This window comes from Microcebus murinus, chromosome 13 (genome assembly GCF_040939455.1).
Source record: "Microcebus murinus isolate Inina chromosome 13, M.murinus_Inina_mat1.0, whole genome shotgun sequence".
NCBI classification, from domain to species: domain Eukaryota; kingdom Metazoa; phylum Chordata; class Mammalia; order Primates; family Cheirogaleidae; genus Microcebus; species Microcebus murinus.
The window spans coordinates 36,484,983-36,506,298 of NC_134116.1; the positions used below are offsets into that span (position 1 = coordinate 36,484,983).

Below are 21,316 nucleotides of genomic sequence, written 5' to 3' on the forward strand. Positions count from 1 at the left end.
TCTATAGCCAACTTAGATTAGAAGCAGGCTGTGTAAATAAAAAGAGCAGTTTTAAACCAGAATAAGTACTCTAATCTTCTCTAATGAGAGTTTGAATTAGGGTGGTTGCACATGTATATACACTCAAATATTGAATGCCAAGTTCTAAAAACATCACTGTATACGTCAGTGGTATTCAGACTTAGGTTATAGACCGCTTTCTTCAAATCAAGTCTTATTTGGAAATTCACAGATAAGAACAGGTGGTCTGATTGATCAGGGGAACCTTCAGTTCACCTCTTCCTCACATACCTGTCTCTGTAGAAGTCCTAGTGCTCTTTGTAGCATAGTTTAAAAACTATTGGTTTTTAGAATGTTGATAAAATGTTTGATATTTCTTTTTAAAGTGATTGATCATTCATTATGTTATGACTGTGAAAATTTACAAGTTTATAGTTCTGACATTATAATTAAGTGAAGTATATAGTTTAATATGAATAAATAAAGAAAATACTGTCAAGTGATTGATTTGTGAATTTAGAATGATAACATCTGGTTTTATTATGGGTTACCCTCTTAATAGAATGTACCTTTAAGAAGGCTTAAGCCCACTTATTAAATATAGGTTATTTTATTGGATCTTAGAATCTTTTGGATAGTTTTGTTAAAGGTGTACAAACTGCTGATGTAATTGCTTTTGTTCACAGGTTGATGGACTTAATTCTCTTCACTCTGTAAAAGCTAGTGCTAACCGATTCACAAAAACAAGTCAAGGAAGAAGTTGGAACACTGGGAATGGGTCTCCTGATGCAATCTGTTTTTCAGTAGACAAACCTGGAATAGTTGTAGTTGGTTTCTCTGTCTATGGAGGAGGTGGAATTCATGAATATGAATTAGAAGTGTTGGTTGATGATGTAAGTATCACTCTTATAGGGTTCATTCTGCTGTGTGGGTTGTATATCAGGACTTATCATTGTCTGGGTATGATGGGTCTAAACCCTTAAACATTTAGCAGATCAATCACAGATGGGTGCCATTAAAGAAATAGAAAGAGAATGATTTTACCTGATTGCTTGAGTGCCATCTTGCATCTTTCCTGCTTCATATTTTGTATACTTTCAGAAAGGGAAAGATTTTAGATGAAATTAAAGACTAGAAAGTATTTAACTAAGCTTCTGATTATGAGCCTTCCGTAGTTTTTTTTCCCCAAGAAGCATGAACAGTGTTCAGAGGGACATTACTACTTCTATCAGTGGTTAAGCAATTCTGTAGTAAAGGTACTATTTACTGATTGATTTCGAGCTATCTTTCTGTATTCTCTAAATTATTTAAGGTTCCTGAGTCTTCACAGTTTTAGTAAATGGGAAGAAAGGTAGCATGTAAATCATTTCCTAATAAATAGCAATCTATCTCTAGCTTGATTCCTTTGAGTACTTAATTTGAAATAATTCTCTGCTTCATAAGGTTCTGTAATTAGGTATAGCATTCTTATTATGAAGAAGTAGAAATAGTTGATAAGGGCCTCAGATGAGGGCCGGGAGCAGTGGCTCACGCCTGTAATCCTAGCACTCTGGGAGGCTGAGGTAGAAGGATTGATTGAGCTCAGGAGTGCAAGACCAGCCTGAGCAAGAGTGAGACCTCATCTCTACTATAAATAGAAAGAAATTAGCCAGGCATGGTGGCATGTACCTGTAGCCCCAGCTACCCTGGAGGCTGAGGCAAGAAGATCACTTGAGCCCAGGAGTTTGACATTGCTTTGAACTAGGCTGACACCATGGCACTGTAGCCCAGGCAAGAGAGTGAGACTCTGTCTCAAAAAAAAAAAAAAAAAAATCAGATGAGAAAAGCCCATTTATGTTGTAGTCTCCTCAGAAAATCAAATAAAAATGAACAGAATATGAAAATGTTTTTCTTTACTAGGTATGGGGATATATTAATGACTAACTTTGTATGCCAGAAAATAAACCCTTTAAAAATAATAATTATAAATCAAAATTGTTCATATAATAAAATTAGGAATCTGATGGGTTTTCTTTTTGTTAGAGTGAACATGCAGGAGATTCAACCCATTCCCACAGATGGACATCTCTAGAATTAGTCAAAGGAACTTACACAACAGATGATTCACCCAGTGACATAGCTGAAATAAGACTTGACAAAGTTGTTCCTTTAAAGGTAATTTCAACCATGTGTCTCTATTGTAAATAAGAGGTGTTATTGTGTAATTAAAAATAATGAAAAGTATTCATTGAATTTTCTTGGTTACATACAACTATTCCTAAATTATATGGTGCTTCAAGTATTTATGGAGTACCTGCTATGTACCTGATACTGTATTATATTCTATTAATACTATAGATATTGTATTCTCTTTTTGCATAATATCTTGTAAGGTCTGGAACAGTAGGAAATATTGTTAGGTTTTAGTGTCAAACAGATCTAGCTTCAGATACCCACTCTTCTACATATTAGCTTTAAGACACTGGCAAGTTATCATTTAACCACTTTGAAACTTACCTGTAGATTGGGAGAATAATACCTACATTGTAATGTTGAGATTAAATTAGATAATAGAAATAGGCACCTGCCTCAGTGTCTAGCATGATAGAGCAACTCAATAAATGTCCCTGTCTTTCCTTCTGTGCCAAAATTCATTTTAAAAACAAGTGGTCTTAACAGTTAATATTAACTATTAAAGTCATTACTTTATATAATTTAATTATAAATATTTAGCAAAATAGAGAAATTTTACCACATTAAAGTAATTATTAGCATTAAAGTATTTCTGAATTCAAATGAAATAAATTTCATCATAGAGCAGAATTTTGGATAAGGTAGGTTTATCCGAGACTTCATCAAAAAGAGTTTAGATACTGTAAAACCAAAAAGCCTTCATTGTAAAGTTTATATCCTGGATCATAAAGCACTAGTATCTGTAGCTCACATATTCAATATACAGTGGATCATATTTTGAACGACTTTTTTCTTACAGGTATTTTTTTCCATGTCTATCTGCCTATGTATTTTTGTCTCTTGAATGTTTCTCAAAATAAAAACATAATGGACTCCTCATTATTCTTTTTCACATTTAAAATTATTTTAAAAGTTGAATTGATCAAGGAAAAATATTATCTTATGTATTTAAAATCTTTTCTTATGGCTAATATTCTGGCAGTGTAATTAAGAGCCAGCACCAGTCACACTGCTTATGTTCAAATCCTAGTTCCATCACTCACTGTGTGACTTTGAGCAAGCTACTTAACCTCTCTGCACCTCAGACTCCTCCTCTGTAAAATAGAGAATTAATAATAATGCTTATCTCAGAAGGTCATTTTAAGGATTAATTTAATTAAATCTCATAAAGTACTCAGGACAGTTTCTGTTACATGTAGGCATTTAGCAAATATTAGTTATCATATTTGATTCATTAAAAACTTATTCAATCACATTGTCTATAAATACGACAAAGAAGTTCAATATATTTGCCCAGTTTACTGCTAGAATTCTTTTTTGTATATTTTCTGTACATTATTAATAAATATAAACATGTCTTACATCCTTATCACGAAGGAAAATGTTAAATATGCTGTGCGCTTGAGGAACTATGGAAGCCGTACAGCCAATGGAGATGGAGGAATGACCACAGTTCAGTGCCCTGATGGTGTGACATTTACATTCAGCACGTGTAGCTTGAGTAGTAACGGCACAAACCAAACTAGAGGACAGATTCCACAGATACTCTACTATAGGTAGGTGTATGTATAGTGATAAGGGAAATACTTTACAGTGGTAGAACATACATAATTTACTACCAAAGCCAAATTGCTAACTGGATAGTTATAATTAAATTGTACAGTATATCTGCTTAGCACATACTTGTGAAAATTTATATAAAAAAGTATTTTAATATATAAATTTAATTTTTACTACAACGTTAATGCTTTAAAACTTTTTTTGCCATTATTTCTTTAATATTGAAATTTTTGTAGACTGGGCATACGTGCTTTTGCTGTCACTTTAAGTTTCTGATCTGCAATTTCAAATTTAAATGGAATTTATTCATTTTCTTTTATAAAATACCTAAAATCAATGATCAGATTGAATCTACCCTGGTAGTGGTGGTGCCTAGATCCTGTTATCCAGTCTGCAGAATATTTTGATGTCTGTGAATCTTGTACCCGCCCAATCTAGCTGCTGGTGCCCTAGAATGTATAATGGTGTGCTTCTTATGATATTTTTAACAAAAACCATTCCTTATGTATACAGTGGAAAATAAAGAATGATAGCCTTTGGGTTAAAAAAAAACTTTTAAATATATGTTTCTCACTGAGTCTGAATTTTTCTTCTAACCACGTAGCTGGAATCTTAGATAGTAATGAGTACGATTTACCACATGTCTTCAGCCTCACTTGGCATTAACTGAAGTTGCATATCACTTGAAGAGGCTTGTAGCTTTCTCCATTTCCTTCATAAGGACTCTAGAGACACTGCCTAGGTAGCTAGTATAAAATAATTTTCCTGTATTTTCTGCTTCCTTTTTCTATGCAAAATAGAACAGAAATATTAGGCAATAAATAGCTTTATATGTAGTACAGTGCTGCTGCTAAGATAAAAACACTGTTTAGTCTTTTTACCTCAATGAAGAAAAACTTTTTCTGTTACATAAGCACTACAATAAATAGTAAATTATTCTTTCTCAAACCATAGATTAAAAACTATATTATGCACAAAAGATGAATCATATATATATTATATATTTCAGAAAGCTAGCAATCCTGTTAATAGCATCTGCTATCCAAACTTTATATCTTATACAAAATACACTATTTAAGATATTTTAATGTTTTCTACTTAGCTTTAAATGAAAATATTAAATTAGGCTGGGTGCGGTCACTCATACCTGTAATCCTAACACTCTGGGAGACTGAGGTGGAAAGATAACTTGAGGTCAGGAGTTGGAGACTGGGGCTTGTAGGTAGGAAATCAGATTCCAAATGATACACTCTTAACCACTTCACTGCATCTTTTTTTATGTTTGCTTTACATGGTTGGCTAATAGACATACTACATATAATGTATCCAGAGTATTGCTGTTCCATCCAGAGTTACAGCCAAACACCCTGTATTCATTCTTGACTTCCCATTTTCCTTCACACTTGACATCTAGTCAACAACTCCTGACAGCTGTACTTTTAAAATATCCTAAATCTGACTTTCCTACCACTCTCTTAATCAATGGTCTAACCCAAGCCACTGCTACCTTCACCTGCTAACTGTAGTAGCCTCTATACTAGTTTCCCTCCTACAGTCAGTTCTCCACAGCACAGCCAGAGTGATCTGATAAAAATATGAATCATATACCAAGTTCTGCCGTTGCTTAAAACCCAATAGCATCCCATTCCTATACCAATACACAATGTGAAGTTATTATTGTGGCCTTCAAACCTCACCTGCCTTGACTCGCTTCCCTTCCCATCCAAGACCCTTCACTGTTTCTCATTTTGTTCCAGCTATACTTGTCTCCATTCTGTTCCTTGAACACACCAATCTGTTCCCTTTGCCATGAGAGTTTTCCCTCAGATCTTAGTATGGTTGTTTTGTTGTTTTAAACATAATTCAGACCTTTGTTAAATATCAGTTCCTCAGAGAACTGATTGTATTTAAAATAATACCCTTTATTTTATGCTATATGCTGCTTTATTTTTCTTTGAAGCCCCTTTTCTTTGAATCCCTGAAATTATATAATTGCATATTTACTTTTTTAACTTTACATTAACTTTTTAAATCTATAAATTAAATGACGAGCTCTGATACAGATATTATTCCTAGCATTTAACCATGTTACCTACCATTGTAAAATAATCTCATATTTACTCATGTTACAGGAGTGAATTTGATGGAGATTTACAATCCCAACTTCTGAGTAAAGCTAATGAAGAAGATAAAAACTGTAGCAGAGCTCTCTCGGTGGTAAGCACTGTCGTTCGAGCTGCTAAGGACCTCTTGCACAGAGCTCTTGCTGTGGATGGTAAGATTTTTCTTTTTCTCTCTCAGTAGTCATATTTTAAATTCTTTATTTCCTAACTTATGCACAGTTATTTAGGAAACATCCTGTAGAACCCCAAAGTGTTTTATATTCATCATAGATCTATGCATATGTTAATTTTGGGTAAGTCATGCTCTCCATAGTCTAATGCAGAATTTTTTAGAATATTCAGAAGCAACTGTCTGATATTCTTATTTTCTTAGTGGACCCAGTAAGAGAAAAATTCTATCTTGATTAAACTGTGTCTTTGCATTATTCTTCTTTTAGTAGTTAAAAAGCTTTTTCTTCTATGTTCTGTTTTCAGTAATATGTTGCCATTCACCCAAAGGTCTGGGATCCCTAAAAGTCTTCTCATATTCACTGTCTGAATTCAGTTCTTTGAGTTCTTCCAATGGAAACTCTCCATTTTGTCTTCTCGTCTCTCTCTCTCCTCTCTCATTGCCATAGTTCAGGCTGCTATGGTGCAAGTGGGTGTCCCCCTTTTTGTTTTTTGGGACAGAGTGTTGCTGTGTCACCCTGGGTAAATTGCAGTGGTGTCATGGTAGCTTGCTGCAACCTCAAACTCCTGGGCTCAAGCAATCCTCCTGCCTCAGCCTCTGGAGTACTAGGACTACAGGTGCATACCATGACACTGGCTAATTTTTCTATTTTCTTTTAATAGGGGCGGGGGCAGGGGGAAGCGGTCATTTACTCTTGCTCAGGCTGGTCTCAAACTCCTGAGTTCAAGCAGTCCTCCCACCTCGGATTTCCAGAGTGCTAGGATTACATTGTAATTGAGCCATTGTACCCAGCCTATGTCCTCTTTTTGATGGATGGATACTATCCTAATAATCTCACTACCACATTACCTCCATTTCTCTCTAGTTACCTTGTCATTCTCTACAATGACAGCAAAATTATTATAAAAACATTCACTGTTACCCCCATCTCCTTACTGATATCTGTAACATTCATTGCTAAGCATAGTTACACATCTGAATCACCTGGGAAACATACTAAAAGTAAAGAATATTTGGTCTATCCTCAGGGGTTTAAGCTAGGCTAAGAAACTGCATTTTTTTAAATAAGTGCCCAGTCTATTCTGATGCAACAGCAGATCAAGAAACCAATATTGGGAGAGTAATTGGCCTATAATGTAGAAGTGTTCACAATCTAGACCCAGTTTATCTTTCCAGTACAAAATTCATGAATAAAAGACTAAAGTATTCATCAGCAAAGTGTTTTTTTTAGAAAAATAGAAGACAGTATAGCTTGATAACAGCAAACATTTTTAGAGTGCTTAATATGTAATAGGCATTGTTCTAAGTGTTTTTTATATGTTAACTCACTTAATCTGCACAACATCCAAATGAGGGAAATACTGTTACTGTCCTATTTTACGAGTTAGGTAATTTAGCTAATGTCACTGATAAAGTCCTGTTTGGCGCCAGAGTGGTAGTTTAAAGTCATGTCTCAGTTATCCTAGGTTCTAATCCGGACTCTGTCATTTAACCTAATACTTATACATATTAAGTATTTGGGGTAAGGTACTAAAACCTGTGTGCCTTGGTTTTCCCTTAAAAAAATGGGAATAATAAAAGCATCTTATTGTGAGGATAATTTGAGAGAACACATGTAAATAAAGCCATTAGAAAAGTGTACCAGGTCTTTTTAAAGTACTCAATTAATGTCAACATAATTTTGCTCAAGAAAACAGAATATATGTTTAGTATAGCATGTATACAGTACAATGAGATTACCTTCTAACTATAGTTTTAATGCCTTTTTTAGCTGATGACATTCCAGAACTGCTTAGTTCTTCGAGTCTGTTTTCCATGCTGCTTCCCCTTATTATAGCCTACATAGGACCAGTAGCTGCTGCTATTCCCAAGGTGTGTAATTTAATTCTATAAATTGGAATCTTTTTTTAAAAAAAAACATTTTTTAGACTCTGTGTCTTTTGTTTAAAAATACTTTAATCCTTGAGGGACCTGGGTTATAGGTGAGAAGTAGAGATAAACATGTTAAATGGTAGAAGTTATTATTAATAGTTAAACCTCTCTGTTCTTAGTATTGTTTAGTGAATTAATATCCTTACTTATTGGCTTTACATTTGAAGAATGTGGGAATGGGAAATACATTTTAGAAATAATATATAAGGAAAGATAAAGTTAACTGAGATTTGTAAAATTTATGAGGTCGATGCCAAATCTTCTTCATCATAAATAACAATAGCAATGTAAAAGGGTATAAGTGTTTTAAAATAGTGAGATATTAAGAAATGGAAGAAATCATAAACTGTTGATTCTTTGGCATAATTAACTATTGAGTAAAACCTAATTTACTTCAGATCACAAAAAAGCAAGTGTTTAAAAATATGTACTAGGTTATTTTCATATAACATATAAGATATCTGAGATAAATCTTTTTTTATCCAAAGAACAGATTTCTCTTTGAACAAAAACTTAGTAGAAACTCTAAATGGAAATTGTTAATAAGGGTGATAACCAACAGTTAATAGTAATTCATAATTTTGAAACCACTTTCACATTTATTATCTCATTTAATCATTTTTTAATATGTATACCAGGTGGCTGTAGAAGTCTTTGGCCTTGTTCAACAGTTACTTCCCTCAGTTGCCATTTTGAATCAGAAGTATGCACCTCCTGCATTCAATCCTAATCAGTCAACAGATAGCACCACGGGAAACCAGCCTGAACAAGGCCTCTCTGCTTGTACAACCTCTAATCACTATGCTGTCATAGAGAGCGAGCACCCGTATAAACCTGCCTGTGTGATGCACTACAAGGTAGGCACTGGTTCTTAGTATGGATTTAAATTTAAAATTTTGTTTGAGGTTCTCTAATGATATCTTAAAGAATGCTTTGCCTGTGTTCAGCAGTATAACTTCTTTTGTAGTATTTAAATATAGAAAATCAGTAGGTGGTTAAGTGCTATCAGTTATACACAAGGATTCAGGACAGAATTTTTACTTTTAAAGACTGTAATGTTTTGTAGGCTTATGAGAGTTCTCAAATCTTTTTATAAGTATAATGCAATACATAATGCTAAACTTCACACTGTATTTTATAATAGTAGTGGATATAAACATAAACATTTTTAAATCATATTGTTTGAACTGACATAATTTGTACCACAGCCTGAGCTCTGAAGATTTACATACCCAACATGGGATTTAAAGTAGTCTACTATACATAATGTAAAAAGAGATTGCATGTAAAACATTTATATATTTAATGTTGTTATTATAGAGTATTCAAAATCCTTATTGTTTTTTTAAATTGTATCATGTAAATCAAGAAGGAGGAAAAGTCATCCACTTCAACAATTTAATCACAAGTTTATGTTTTGTGTGCTTAAATTAATAAAATATTCAATTTTTTATTGTAAAAAATATTAAACTTATAATAGTAAACAAGCTTTGTACAGTGTACCCCATTTATCCATCATACCAGATTCAGTAGTTTTCAACTCTTAGTCTAACTTGTTTCATTTATTCCCTATTTCCTTCCTCCTATATTATTTCAAAGCACATTCATGATAATTCCATATGTGTAAGAGTGTCCCTGTCTCTCCACATCCTTGCCAGCATTTGTTGTTTGGGGATTTTTTGAATGGCTTTTTGAATTTGGATTTTGTTTTATAATTTTAAAAATAATTACACTGATAGTCCTGAATCAAGCATTACAAAAACTATCCATGTAACAAAAATATTTATACCCCCTTAATACTCCCTTAATATTTTGAAGTAAAATTTTAAGAAAAGAATATATACTTAGTGTCATTAGAACTCAGGAATAAGTAAATTATAGTTTTACCAATAAAAAAATAATTACATAGTCCAAAGTCAAATCTATAAAACCAGTCTAGCTTTTATCTCTGTCTTCTTCATTCTGCCTTCCTTCTCTGTCTTAGGATAACGGTTTCTTTCTTTTTCTTCTGTTCCCTCCCTCCCTCCTTCCCTCCTTTCTTTCTTTTGCTTGCCTGCCTGCCTGCCTGCCTGCCTGCCTGCCTGCCTGCCTGCCTGCCTGCCTGCCTGCCTGCCTGCCTTCCTTCCTTCCTTCCTTCCTTCCTTCCTTCCTTCCTTCCTTCCTTCCTTCCTTCCTTCCTTCCTTCCTTCCTTCCTTCCTTCCTTCCTTCCTTCCTTCCCTCCCTCCCTCCCTCCCTCCCTCCTTCCCTCCTTCCCTCCTTCCCTCCCTCCCTCCTTCCTTTCCCCCTTTCCCTCTTTCCCCCTTTCCTCCCATTTCCCCTACCCCCTCCTTCCTCCCCCTCCCCCTTCTTGATAGAATCTTGCTCTGTCGCCCAGGCTGTAGTGCAGTGGTATTATCATAGGTTACTGAAGGCTCAAACTTGTTGGCTCAGCCTCCCAATTAGCTGGAACAACACACATGTACCATCATGCCCAGCTAATTTTTTAATTTTTTTGTAGAGAATATGTTGCCAGACTAGTCTTAAAGTCCTGACCTCAGCCAATCCTCCTGCCTCAGCCTTCCTAAAGTGCTGGGATTACAGGTGTGAACCACTGCATCCAACCAACATTTTATTTTAATTTTGTAGTTTATTCTTCTGTTGAGAAATTTATTAAAGTATACACATATACAGATGCTGATGTGCGTGCATATAAATTCATGTCTTCTTGCCTGTTGACCTCAGGTGACATTCCCAGAATGTGTCAGGTGGATGACAATCGAATTTGACCCTCAGTGTGGTACTGCACAGTCAGAAGATGTCCTCCGTTTGTTGATTCCTGTCAGAACTGTTCAGAATTCAGGATATGGACCAAAATTGACATCTGTTCATGAAAATCTTAATTCATGGGTAGAATTAAAGAAATTTTCAGGATCCTCTGGGTGGCCTACTATGGTTTTAGTGTTGCCTGGTGAGTTTTTTCTTTTCTGTTTTTTATGGTAAATTGTGTACATTTATGTATATTTAGTAAGGATGCATCATTTTAAATATTTATATAATTTTTAGAGGAATTTACTGAAGACCTACTATGTTTCTGAATTGCAGATACAATAGGATAAATAAGGAGGAATAAATAAGATGTCCTGGGCAAGGACCATAGCACGATCTAAGTTTTGGAGGACAGACTGTTTTGAAGATTTTATGAAAAAAGATTAACTTAACCAAAACAGAGTGTTAATATTGAGAAGTGGCTGTCTATGTATTTGGGACCAAACCATAGAAAAAGTGGATTAGATTTTTTATTTTCCCAATAAGTACTAAATTTTCAGAACTTAAGGACTCAAATCATTCCTTTCAAGAGAATTCATGAACCACCTTTTGAGTTATATTAAAGCTATTACTTCAGTTGCCTTGAGGGAGTATGTGTGTTTGTGTGAGAGAGAAAGAGAGAGTGCACATCAGCACTCTTGTTTTTGCTAATACTCATGTTTTCTTTAACATAAAATTATTTAAGTAAGTTTTTAACACCATGTGGTCTGTTGTATGTTTAACCAATTGACTATAACTGCTCTTTGCTATCATTCAAACTAATAGCCAGTTTGATTTCAGAAACTTTCTACACTGAACTACCTTTGTTTGTTCGTTCGTTTGTGGAGAGATCAGAAAAAGACAAATTTTCTTTGGGTAAAGAACTGCCCACTTTGAAACACAAAAGGCTAATCTAGGTCACTTCAGTAATTGACAGAATCAGAAAATGATTGCCCACATAACTTTAAAATAGAAAGATTGATTAAGGAGAATTTGATCATAAGGAAAAATAACAATTCACTTGGAATGATCTTATAGTTTCTACTGTTTTTAGCATAATTTGCTCAAATAGATATAAGAACTCCTCCCCCCGCCCAAAAGTATATTTACATTATTTAGTATCTGATTTGTATTGCAACTTATCTTAAGATCAATAAAAGAGAGGAAAATTTTAATAAAGCTGTTTCAGATTTGAAACTCAATTTTGGCATTTTTCTTAGGAAATGAGGCCCTTTTTTCATTGGAGACTGCGTCAGATTATGTGAAAGATGACAAAGCTTCTTTCTATGGTTTCAAGTGTTTTGCAATTGGATATGAATTTAGCCCTGGACCTGATGAGGTAAAAATGAATTATCTTTTCATTCTGTTAAGGAAGATTGTGTTTCTTAGGACTACTATTGACTTAAATTATTGTGTCCTATATGCAAAATGTCTAAAATTATTTTAAGTGAGGAGTGTATAATTAAAATATTTTATAGTTTAATTATGTGTGATGTTCTGTTTTTGGTACTTTTAATACCTGAAGAGAATTGAGTTTGTGCAACAGGACCCGGCCTTTGAAGTATAATTATGCCTGTCTTGAACCTACTCAGGTGGCTATACCTTTCTGGATAAGTAATAGAACCTGATTTCACAAAGGGACTAACTTACTATCATCTTGTCTAAATGTTTTAAATCATACAATAAAACCAAACCAAGGTTTTGTTTTGTTCCTTCAAATTAATGAATGAAAAATTATTCGGGTAGTGAACCTATAAACCTGAACCATATAACCATCATGAGACATAATATTGAATCTCTTCCACTCTCAATCTCGTTAGCTAACACACACTTCCTTCTAATTTCAAGAGTAATACTTAAATTCAAACCACATTTTGTTGACAATCCATATTATGTGTCCAACATTTTTAAATCAGCAAATTTTATGCAATTCTACAGGGAGTCATTCAGTTGGAAAAAGAATTAGCCAATCTTGGTGGAGTTTGTGCAGCAGCTTTGATGAAAAAGGATCTAGCACTTCCTATTGGTAAGTGTGGTCAAGTATTAAGTGTTGATAATTTTTTTTAATTTTAAGAAGAGGATATGTTTATTATAAAAGATCTGAAAATAGATTTACAAAGTACTCATATATATTCATGAGCAATAACTGCTTAATATACTGTGGTAGCTTGGGTTTGTTTAAATGGAGACCTGAAGTATATTCTGTAGTCTTTTTATTTACATACACACATTCAAACATATACCTTCTTAATGCACATATATGCCATATGCCAGGCACTGGGTTAAGCACTACATATAAAGTATTAAACCAAAAGTTTGAGATATTTCTTAAATATCCTAGTAGACATATCAGGCAGACAATTGGATATTCATTATCTGGAGCTCTGGAGACAATTGAGTAGAAATGTCATTTGAACACATTTGTTAATTAAAGACATGGACCATATGAAAGAAATGCTAGAGAATATAGATAAGAAAGAGAAGATAGGCCAGGATTAAAGCTGAAATTTTCCAAAATTTCAAGATGGAAAGAACAGGAAGAGGAGGGTGCAGATAAGTCTGGAGGAACATCCAGTGAAGCAGAGAAAAACTGGGAGAGTGTATGCTCATGGGATTTTTACATGCTACTGAGAAATCAATTAAAATCTATCATCGAATTTGGAACTAGTTGGTTATATATGTAATAAGAAATATATTAGTAAAATGAGAGAAATGTAAGGCCTTTTGGAATGGACTGAGAGAGAATGAAAAGTAGGAAGGGGGATCAGGTTGAATATAAATAGCCCTTTGATTAGTTTTCATGTGGAACAGAACAGAGAGATGAGGCAATGGTACCTCTTTGGTACCAGTGGTAGAAATGGTACCTCTTTATATGAAGCAAATTTGTATGATATGTAGATTAATTTATAATCAAGAGAATAAAGATGAAAATAAAAATGCTTACTAATTTTATAACATTTATGCATGGTTTAACATTTTATTTTCACAGTACGTGGGACTAAAAGACATTATTATTGTATTTGCCTAATTCTCACCTCCAAAAATCCATCTATATGCCTTCTAAGACTGCAATTCCCACTCTATCCTTCTTTCTTCCCTTCTTTTTCTCTACATCTTCCTTTTTTGTTCTCTTTTCTCCTTCTGGCCCCTTTCTTGTCAATTCCCTTTGTCCTACTTAATATTGGTATATATGTGAAAAAATGAGACCTTGTATTCTTTTTATCTAAGGAAAATTGGTAGCAACCTCTTTGGAGGAAATTTGTCAATAGCTATTAAAATTTTACATGTATATGCTTTTTGCCATAGCAGTTCTTTATGCATACTTGTGCAAGTGCTCAAAAAAAGTTAATAGATGGATTAATAATATAGCAGTGCTTGTGATTGTAAAACCCATAAGCAACCAAAATATCTGTCAATTGAGAAATGGTTAAAATAAGTCATGGTACATCCATTCAGTGGCAGTCTGTAGACCTGTATGGCCTCACAATGAAAGATGTCGAAATTATAATAAATGAGAAAAACAAGTTGCAGAAGGGGGTCCCATTGTTGCATACCTTATCTTACGTATGTACAGACAAATGTTTATGTGTTCATGTGTGTGTACATGGACACATACACATTTATGATTTAGAAGTTTCTAGAACAATTCATAAGAAACCATTGACTCTGGATATCTTTGAGGGGGGGGCGTGGTACTGGTTAGAGAGGTGGACTTTTTTTGTTCTATAGTTCTGTATCGTTGGAATATTTACCCTTGAACAAGTATTGCTTCATTAGTAACATTTTATAATTAAACTATCAAAGAACAGGTAATAAATAAAATTTTGTTTTATATTAGTGAAGAAGAAAATGGCTAAAGGATATAGTCATTACCTTAAGTTTTTCTGTGAGTCCCTATTGTTTACTAAAGGCATAGCTTTTCTGTAAGGCAACCAAAATATAAAGGTTCAGATTCGGAATAAGTAGTTTCCTCCCCTTTTTTGGCAAAAAAGTAAATACATTAAATTTTGAAAGTTCACATTTATACACGTAAATATAGTATATATGTTTGGCACATCACCCAGTAGATGCTTCTTGAGTATTGCCTTGAGAATTACAGCTTGTATTTCCACTGAAAATATATATTAACATGTATGCCACTGGGATTTATCTAGAATGATAAATCTATTTGATTGGAATAGCACAATTGTAAAAGAGGTATAATGAATGCAGAGGACTAGGAAGTTGAACTAAATATTGACATATTTTAGTAAAATGTTTTATCTGCACAACAGGTAATGAATTAGAGGAAGATCTCGAAATTCTTGAAGAGGCTGCATTGCAGGTATTGTCCCAAACATTGATAAACTTTGTACATTAATTGAAAAGCAGTATTTTCACTCAGGTCAGCCTTATTTTTCTTGAACATAGGGTTCATTCATTAAGTACTTCATTCTCTTCATTGGCAGTTACAGAGCAACTCATAATTACTTCCCTTATTGGGAGGACCATGTGAGTCCTTTCTATACTGTGTGGTAGATATTATAAAAACTCTAGAGTTAGACAAAAGTCCTATGGGAGAAAAGCAAACCAAGTGCCAAGGGTGTAGGAGAAGGCTTTGCAGAGTTATGGACATTTAAATTGCATCTTGAAAGAAGTTTTATTTTACCAGCTAGAAAAAGGAAAAGGACATTTCACAAAGGAAATTGGAGGTATATGGTTGTATTATAAATTTTCATAGGAAGTGGCAAACGGTGAGGTAGGTACAGTTGGTGAGTTTAGATTGTGATAGACATATAAGTCATACTATGTGGTTAGAACCAGTTGCCTATAGGCAATTGGAGACATCAGTTGTTTTTATTATTGTTTGCTTTTTTTGTTTGTTTTGACATTAATTAACTAGCACTTTTGGTACTATAATGGAAAAATGTGTGTATTATATTTCAGTGAAGTATTCTTTTGGATCTATTATATCAATCTAGTATTTTATTACTCAAAATTGCTAAGAAACTATTATGTTGTTTTCTTACTTCATTAGTCTGAATTTATTTAGCTAGAAATCCCTAATAGAAGGGAAACATCAGAATCTGTAGGTAGCATTTTTCAAATTATAATACCTACTTATCCCAGACCAGAGACTGTTAATTGAGTACCATTGCATACTCATACTGAGACCATCAATAATGGGAAAATTTTGCATATCAAATGGTATGAAGATAGAAGAAAAGTTGAGAGTCACTCACCTGGATCAGAGGTGTCCAGAGTATGGTTGATAAAAAAACTTTTTGTTTCGTAGTTGAAAATAGTCTTTAAGAATATTCTATTTATTATCAACAATGTCTTATAAAATAAAGGACATTTTTATAGCCAAAAATAGAAAGGTTATAATTTTAGAAGAAAAGATTCTATTATGTCTTTAGTTTATCTAATTTCACCATGGACCAGAGAACATTGAGACCACATTTGGGAAGCACTGATTTAGATCATACTTATTTTTAGTGCTAGGTATATATAGTTACTGGTAATAATTTAATAATTTAAATAATATTTATAGAATACTTCATAGTTTACAATATCTTTAATATTATCTATTTTTATAATTAAACTTTGAAGTCTGTATTATGTCTTCATTAATGACAATTTATAATAGCTGAAGTTCAGTATACAATTATAGTAGCTGAAGTTCAAAGAAGCCATGTGACTTATCTAAAAACTCAGTTGGGAGGTAAAGACTAGTACCCAGGTCTTCTAATTGCTAAGTCTAGTGCTTTACATTTTATTTATTTATTTATTGAGATGAATTGATCAAAACAATAATAATAAAAACATTTATTTCATCTTTATCAACACTATTCTAAACATTTTGTGTATTTGTAACTCCTCACAACAACCCTATGAATTAGAGATTCTTATCTTCATTTACAGATGAGAAAACTGAGGTGTAGAGAATTTAGACACAGCTACTAAGCAGCAGGGCTGGAATTTTACCTCAGGCTGTTTGGTGACAAAAGTCCATGATTTTGACCACTGTGTTCTGGTCATAAGGAGCCATGATGTTGTCAATAATGTTAAGAAACTTTTGGGTTTTAAAATGCCACTATCATTTGAGTTTGTTGGGAAAAAATAAGTGTAATCTTTATAACAAAAGATTCAGAAATATAAGTTACTTCAGCAAACATTTAATAGCACTTAATATATGTCAGGCAACATTCTAGTAAGGAAGAACTATCAAAGAGCTGATATCTTCTTTATCTTTTCATGGATTATTATGTGTATTATTATGTCAGGCCAGATATAGAAAGATATTTACTGTGCTCCTATTCAAGAAAAAAAATTATTTCCCAAATTGCATAACACTTACTATTTGTTAGGCAATGTAGTATATATTTTATATAGGTTATTTAATTTAAATTTTATCATAACCAGGTAAAAGATACTTTTTGGTCACCAGTTTCTACATTTTACAGATTCAGGGATGGTAACTTGTTAGCTCAAGAGTACACAGCAATTAATTTGTCCAAAGCTAGGATTTGAACTCAAGTCTGTTTGAGTCTAAAGATCATGATTTTTTAAATTGCATAACTTTTAGAATGCAAAGGTTACTGTTGTATAAATTTGATAGTACCAGAAATGTAATCATAGTCTATGAAAAAAAATTTATGAAATTTATTATATAGTCATTAAAACGTGTCTAGAGTTTCAGCATTTAAAGCAAGTCTTTCTAAATACATAAGACTTGCTTGTCAGATAGGTTTAAACTAAAATTTCACTTTTGTCTGCCTCTTTTTTCTCCTGTTTTGTGCATTGTCTCTTCTCTTTGTTGATTGTTTCCTTTGCTGTGCAGAAGCTTTTTGCTTGATGTGATCCGATTTGTCCAATTTTGCTTTGGTTGTCTGTGCTTTGGGGGTATTTTTCAAGAAGTGCTTGCCCAGTCCAATGTCCTTAAGCATTTCCCCAATGTTTCTTCTTTTAGTAGCTTCATAGTTTCAAGTTTTAGATTTAAGTCTTCAGTCATTTTGATCTGGTTTTTGTATGTGGCGAGAGATAAGGGTCTAGTTTTATTCTTCTGCATATGGATATCCAGGTTTCCTAGCATCATTTATTGAAGAGACTGTCCTTTTCCTACTGTATGTTCTTGGCACATTTATTGAAGGTAGCTTCACTATAGATGTGTGGATTTATTTCTAGGTTCTCTATTCTGTTCCATTGGTCTATGTGTCTGCTTTTATGCCAATACCATGCTGTTTTGGTTACTATAGCTCTGTAGTATAATTTGAAGTTGGGTACTATGATTCCTCCAGTGTTATTCTTTTTCCTCAGGATAGCTTTGTCTCTTATGGGTCTTTTGTCGTTCCATAAAAATTTTAGGATTATTTTTTCTATTTCTGTGAAGAATGTCATTGATATTTTGATGAGGATTACATTGGGTAGTATGGACACTTTAACAATATTGATTCTTCCAATCCATGAGCATGGAATATCTTTCCATTTCTTTGTGTCCTCTTCAATTTCTTTCATCAGTGTAGTTTTTATTACAGCGATCTTTCACTTCTTTGGTTAAGTTTATTCCCAGGTGTTTTATGTTATTTGTAGCTATTATAAATGGGATTACTTTCTTGGTTTCTTTTTTAGATTGTTTACTGTTGACATATAGAAATGTGACTGATTGTTATATGTTGATTTTGTGCCCTGCAACTTTATTGATCAGTTCTAATAGTTTTTTTGTGGAATCTTTATATTTCCCTCTAGATATAAGATCATATCATCTACAAACAAGAATGTAGAAGAATTTACTTCTTCCCTTCCATTGTAGATGTATTTCTTTCTCTTGTCTGATTTCTCTAGCTAGAACTTCCAGTACTGTGTGAATAACAGTGGTGAGAATGGGCATCCTTGTCTTGTTCCAGATCTTAGAGGAAAAGTTTTCAGTTTTTCCCTGTTCAGTCTGATACTGAAGCTTTTCTTGGATGGGTTACTTTTTATTACTGCTTCTATCTTGTTACTTGTCATTGGTTTATTTAGGTTTTGGATTTTTTTTCTGGTTCAATCTTGGTAAATTGTATGTGTCTAGGAATTTATGCATTTCTTCTAGGTTTTCCAATTTATTGGCATATAGTTGCTCATAGTAGTCTCTAATGATCCTTTGAGTTTCTATAATATCAGTTGTATCCTTTTTCATCTCTGATTTTATTGGGTCATCTTTTTTATTTATTTTTTATTTTTTTAATCTGGCTAAAGGTGTGTCAATTTTGTTTATCTTCTCAAAATACAACCTTTTTATTTTGGTAGTCTGCCTTTTTTTGTTTTTATTTCTGCTTTGATCTTTATTATTTCTTTTCTTCTGCTAATTTTGGGGTTAGTTTGCTCTTGTTTTTCTAGTTCTCAGAGATGCATCATTAGGTTCTTCATTTGAAGCTTTTCTACTTTTTTTTTTTTTTTTATATATATAGAAATTTAAGTCACTTATTTGTGAAGGAGGAATCAGTCTGGAAGTATTATCCCATATTTTCCCCTCCTGGAAATTTTCTACCATATAGGCTAAAAGAAAGAACGCTGAAAAAATGTATGTACTGAAGTTTTATATTTTAAAATGTATAAATATTCTTTTTTACTTAACAGGTGTGCAAAACTCATTCTGGTATTCTTGGAAAGGGTTTAGCTCTTTCTCATTCACCAACTATATTAGAGGCGCTTGAAGGAAACTTACCACTCCAAATCCAAAGCAATGAACAGTCCTTTCTGGATGATTTTATTGCTTGTGTTCCAGGATCAAGTGGTGGAAGGCTTGCGAGGTAATGTACTTGATGTTTTATAGTTACTTTTTTTTAGGGCTTTCCTCTGTCTTCATTTATGAAGAAAAATGAAAGGGGAATCCTTAGGATCTTAAAATGCTCCCTAAAAAATCTTGTTTATGCGTTTTGAACTTGCCAAAGTATAAAATGGTAGTTAGTATTCTAAAATAGTTCAAGATACATGATAATTATTGTCTTGTTACTATTGCTTTTTTTTTTAGGATTAGAACAAACACATATGCTGGCATATTTGATATTACTAATAAAAAGATAAAAATCTAACTTCTTTCTGATTTTAATTTTAAAATTATGGAGGTTACACGTTAGTTTTTACAAACCATAATAGTGATAGGAGAGGAATAACAAATTTTTTTAAGTGAGTTCACTGCTGTCTTTGCAGACATTTCTATGTAATGCATGACAGAATTACATGTTACTCATTTCACAGGACAATTTGAATGTAGGTCATGTAATACATTCATAAATGGATATCACAAACTGTAGAAAATTGGCAGATGTACATGGAAGGGAAGGTAATGAGGAAGGTAGTTCAGAAATTGTGTAAAGAAAAATGGTACACATTGATCTTAGCTATTCTCGTGCAAACAGAAGGTCATTTCTCTCCTTGCTTTTACAGAGAAACTGCTCTTTCCTAGGCTTTTCGGTTGGCAAATTAAGGCAGATTTCCCTCAGTAAGAATGAGTATATTCAGAACTTCAAATTATAGTCAAGCTAAATTTGTTTTCTCGGTAATTTTAAGTTAGCTAGCTAAAATGTCACATTTCCTGATTTAAAAATTTTTATATTGTACATAAACACCAGAAATCTTATGTGCTTTGGCATGTTTTTTAATGAATTTGTCATTAACAGTTTCCGAGGTAGACACTTGTGAGTATCACTGAATCAGAAATGAAGATACTATTTTAATATTTTGTTTGATAAAAGTTTTGTTCATTTGGCTTAATTTCAGGTTAATCATTGAATTTGCTAATGAATTTCTGGGTTTTTGTGTGTTTGTTTTTCATTATTGTTAGGTGGCTTCAGCCAGATTCCTATGCTGACCCTCAGAAAACATCTTTGATCCTGAATAAGGATGATATTCGTTGTGGTTGGCCTACTACCATAACTGTTCAAACAAAAGACCAGTATGGGGATGTGGTACATGTTCCCAATATGAAGGTAATTTTAACTGATTTTAAATTAACTAATTTTACTAATTTAACTAATTTTAAATTATTATTATTATTATTTTTTTTGAAACAGAGTCTCACTTTGTTGCCCAGGCTAGAGTGAGTGCCGTGGCGTCAGCCTAGCTCATAGCAACCTCAAACTCCTGGGCTCAAGCAATCCTCCTGCCTCAGCCTCCCAAGTAGCTGGGACTACAGGCATGCACCACCATGCCCGGCTAATTTTTTCTATATATGTATTAGTTGGCCAATTAGTTTCTTTCTATTTATAGTAGAGACGGGGTCTCGCTCTTGCTCAGGCTGGTTTTGAACTCCTGACCTCGAGCAATCCGCCCGCCTCGGCCTCCCAGAGTGCTAGGATTACAGGCGTGAGCCACCGCGCCCGGCCCATAATTTTACTAATTTAACTAATTTTAAATTACCAAACATCTGTACATTAACTATATTTTACATGATAAATGTTTTAGAAATGACAAGTGCTTAGAGTCCATTTGCTCTACCCTCATTAGCTATATATATTGGAGAACAATGAAAAATCGTTTAAATTATGGCTTCATATTAATTAGTCCCCAAGTTAAGTTATACATTTTTCTTTGTTTTGTACATATTGCTGGATG

The 21,316-nt window shown here is 33.4% G+C and overlaps 1 protein-coding gene across 12 annotated transcripts in view; it reads left to right on the top strand.

Annotated features, from left to right (window-relative positions):
* The window catches only part of MYCBP2 (MYC binding protein 2), a 261,302-nt gene that overhangs the window by 141,111 nt on the left and 98,875 nt on the right, over nucleotides 1-21,316 (top strand). For all 12 annotated transcript variants that reach the window (XM_076009352.1, XM_076009354.1, XM_076009358.1 and 9 more), the window contains 12 exons: nucleotides 687-893; nucleotides 2,023-2,154; nucleotides 3,550-3,728; nucleotides 5,865-6,007; nucleotides 7,796-7,896; nucleotides 8,595-8,813; nucleotides 10,679-10,904; nucleotides 11,962-12,080; nucleotides 12,680-12,767; nucleotides 15,016-15,065; nucleotides 19,340-19,512; nucleotides 20,547-20,691. In XM_076009352.1, the coding sequence (XP_075865467.1) occupies nucleotides 687-893; nucleotides 2,023-2,154; nucleotides 3,550-3,728; nucleotides 5,865-6,007; nucleotides 7,796-7,896; nucleotides 8,595-8,813; nucleotides 10,679-10,904; nucleotides 11,962-12,080; nucleotides 12,680-12,767; nucleotides 15,016-15,065; nucleotides 19,340-19,512; nucleotides 20,547-20,691 (1,782 nt within the window). The remainder of the gene's footprint in view (nucleotides 1-686; nucleotides 894-2,022; nucleotides 2,155-3,549; nucleotides 3,729-5,864; nucleotides 6,008-7,795; nucleotides 7,897-8,594; nucleotides 8,814-10,678; nucleotides 10,905-11,961; nucleotides 12,081-12,679; nucleotides 12,768-15,015; nucleotides 15,066-19,339; nucleotides 19,513-20,546; nucleotides 20,692-21,316) is intronic.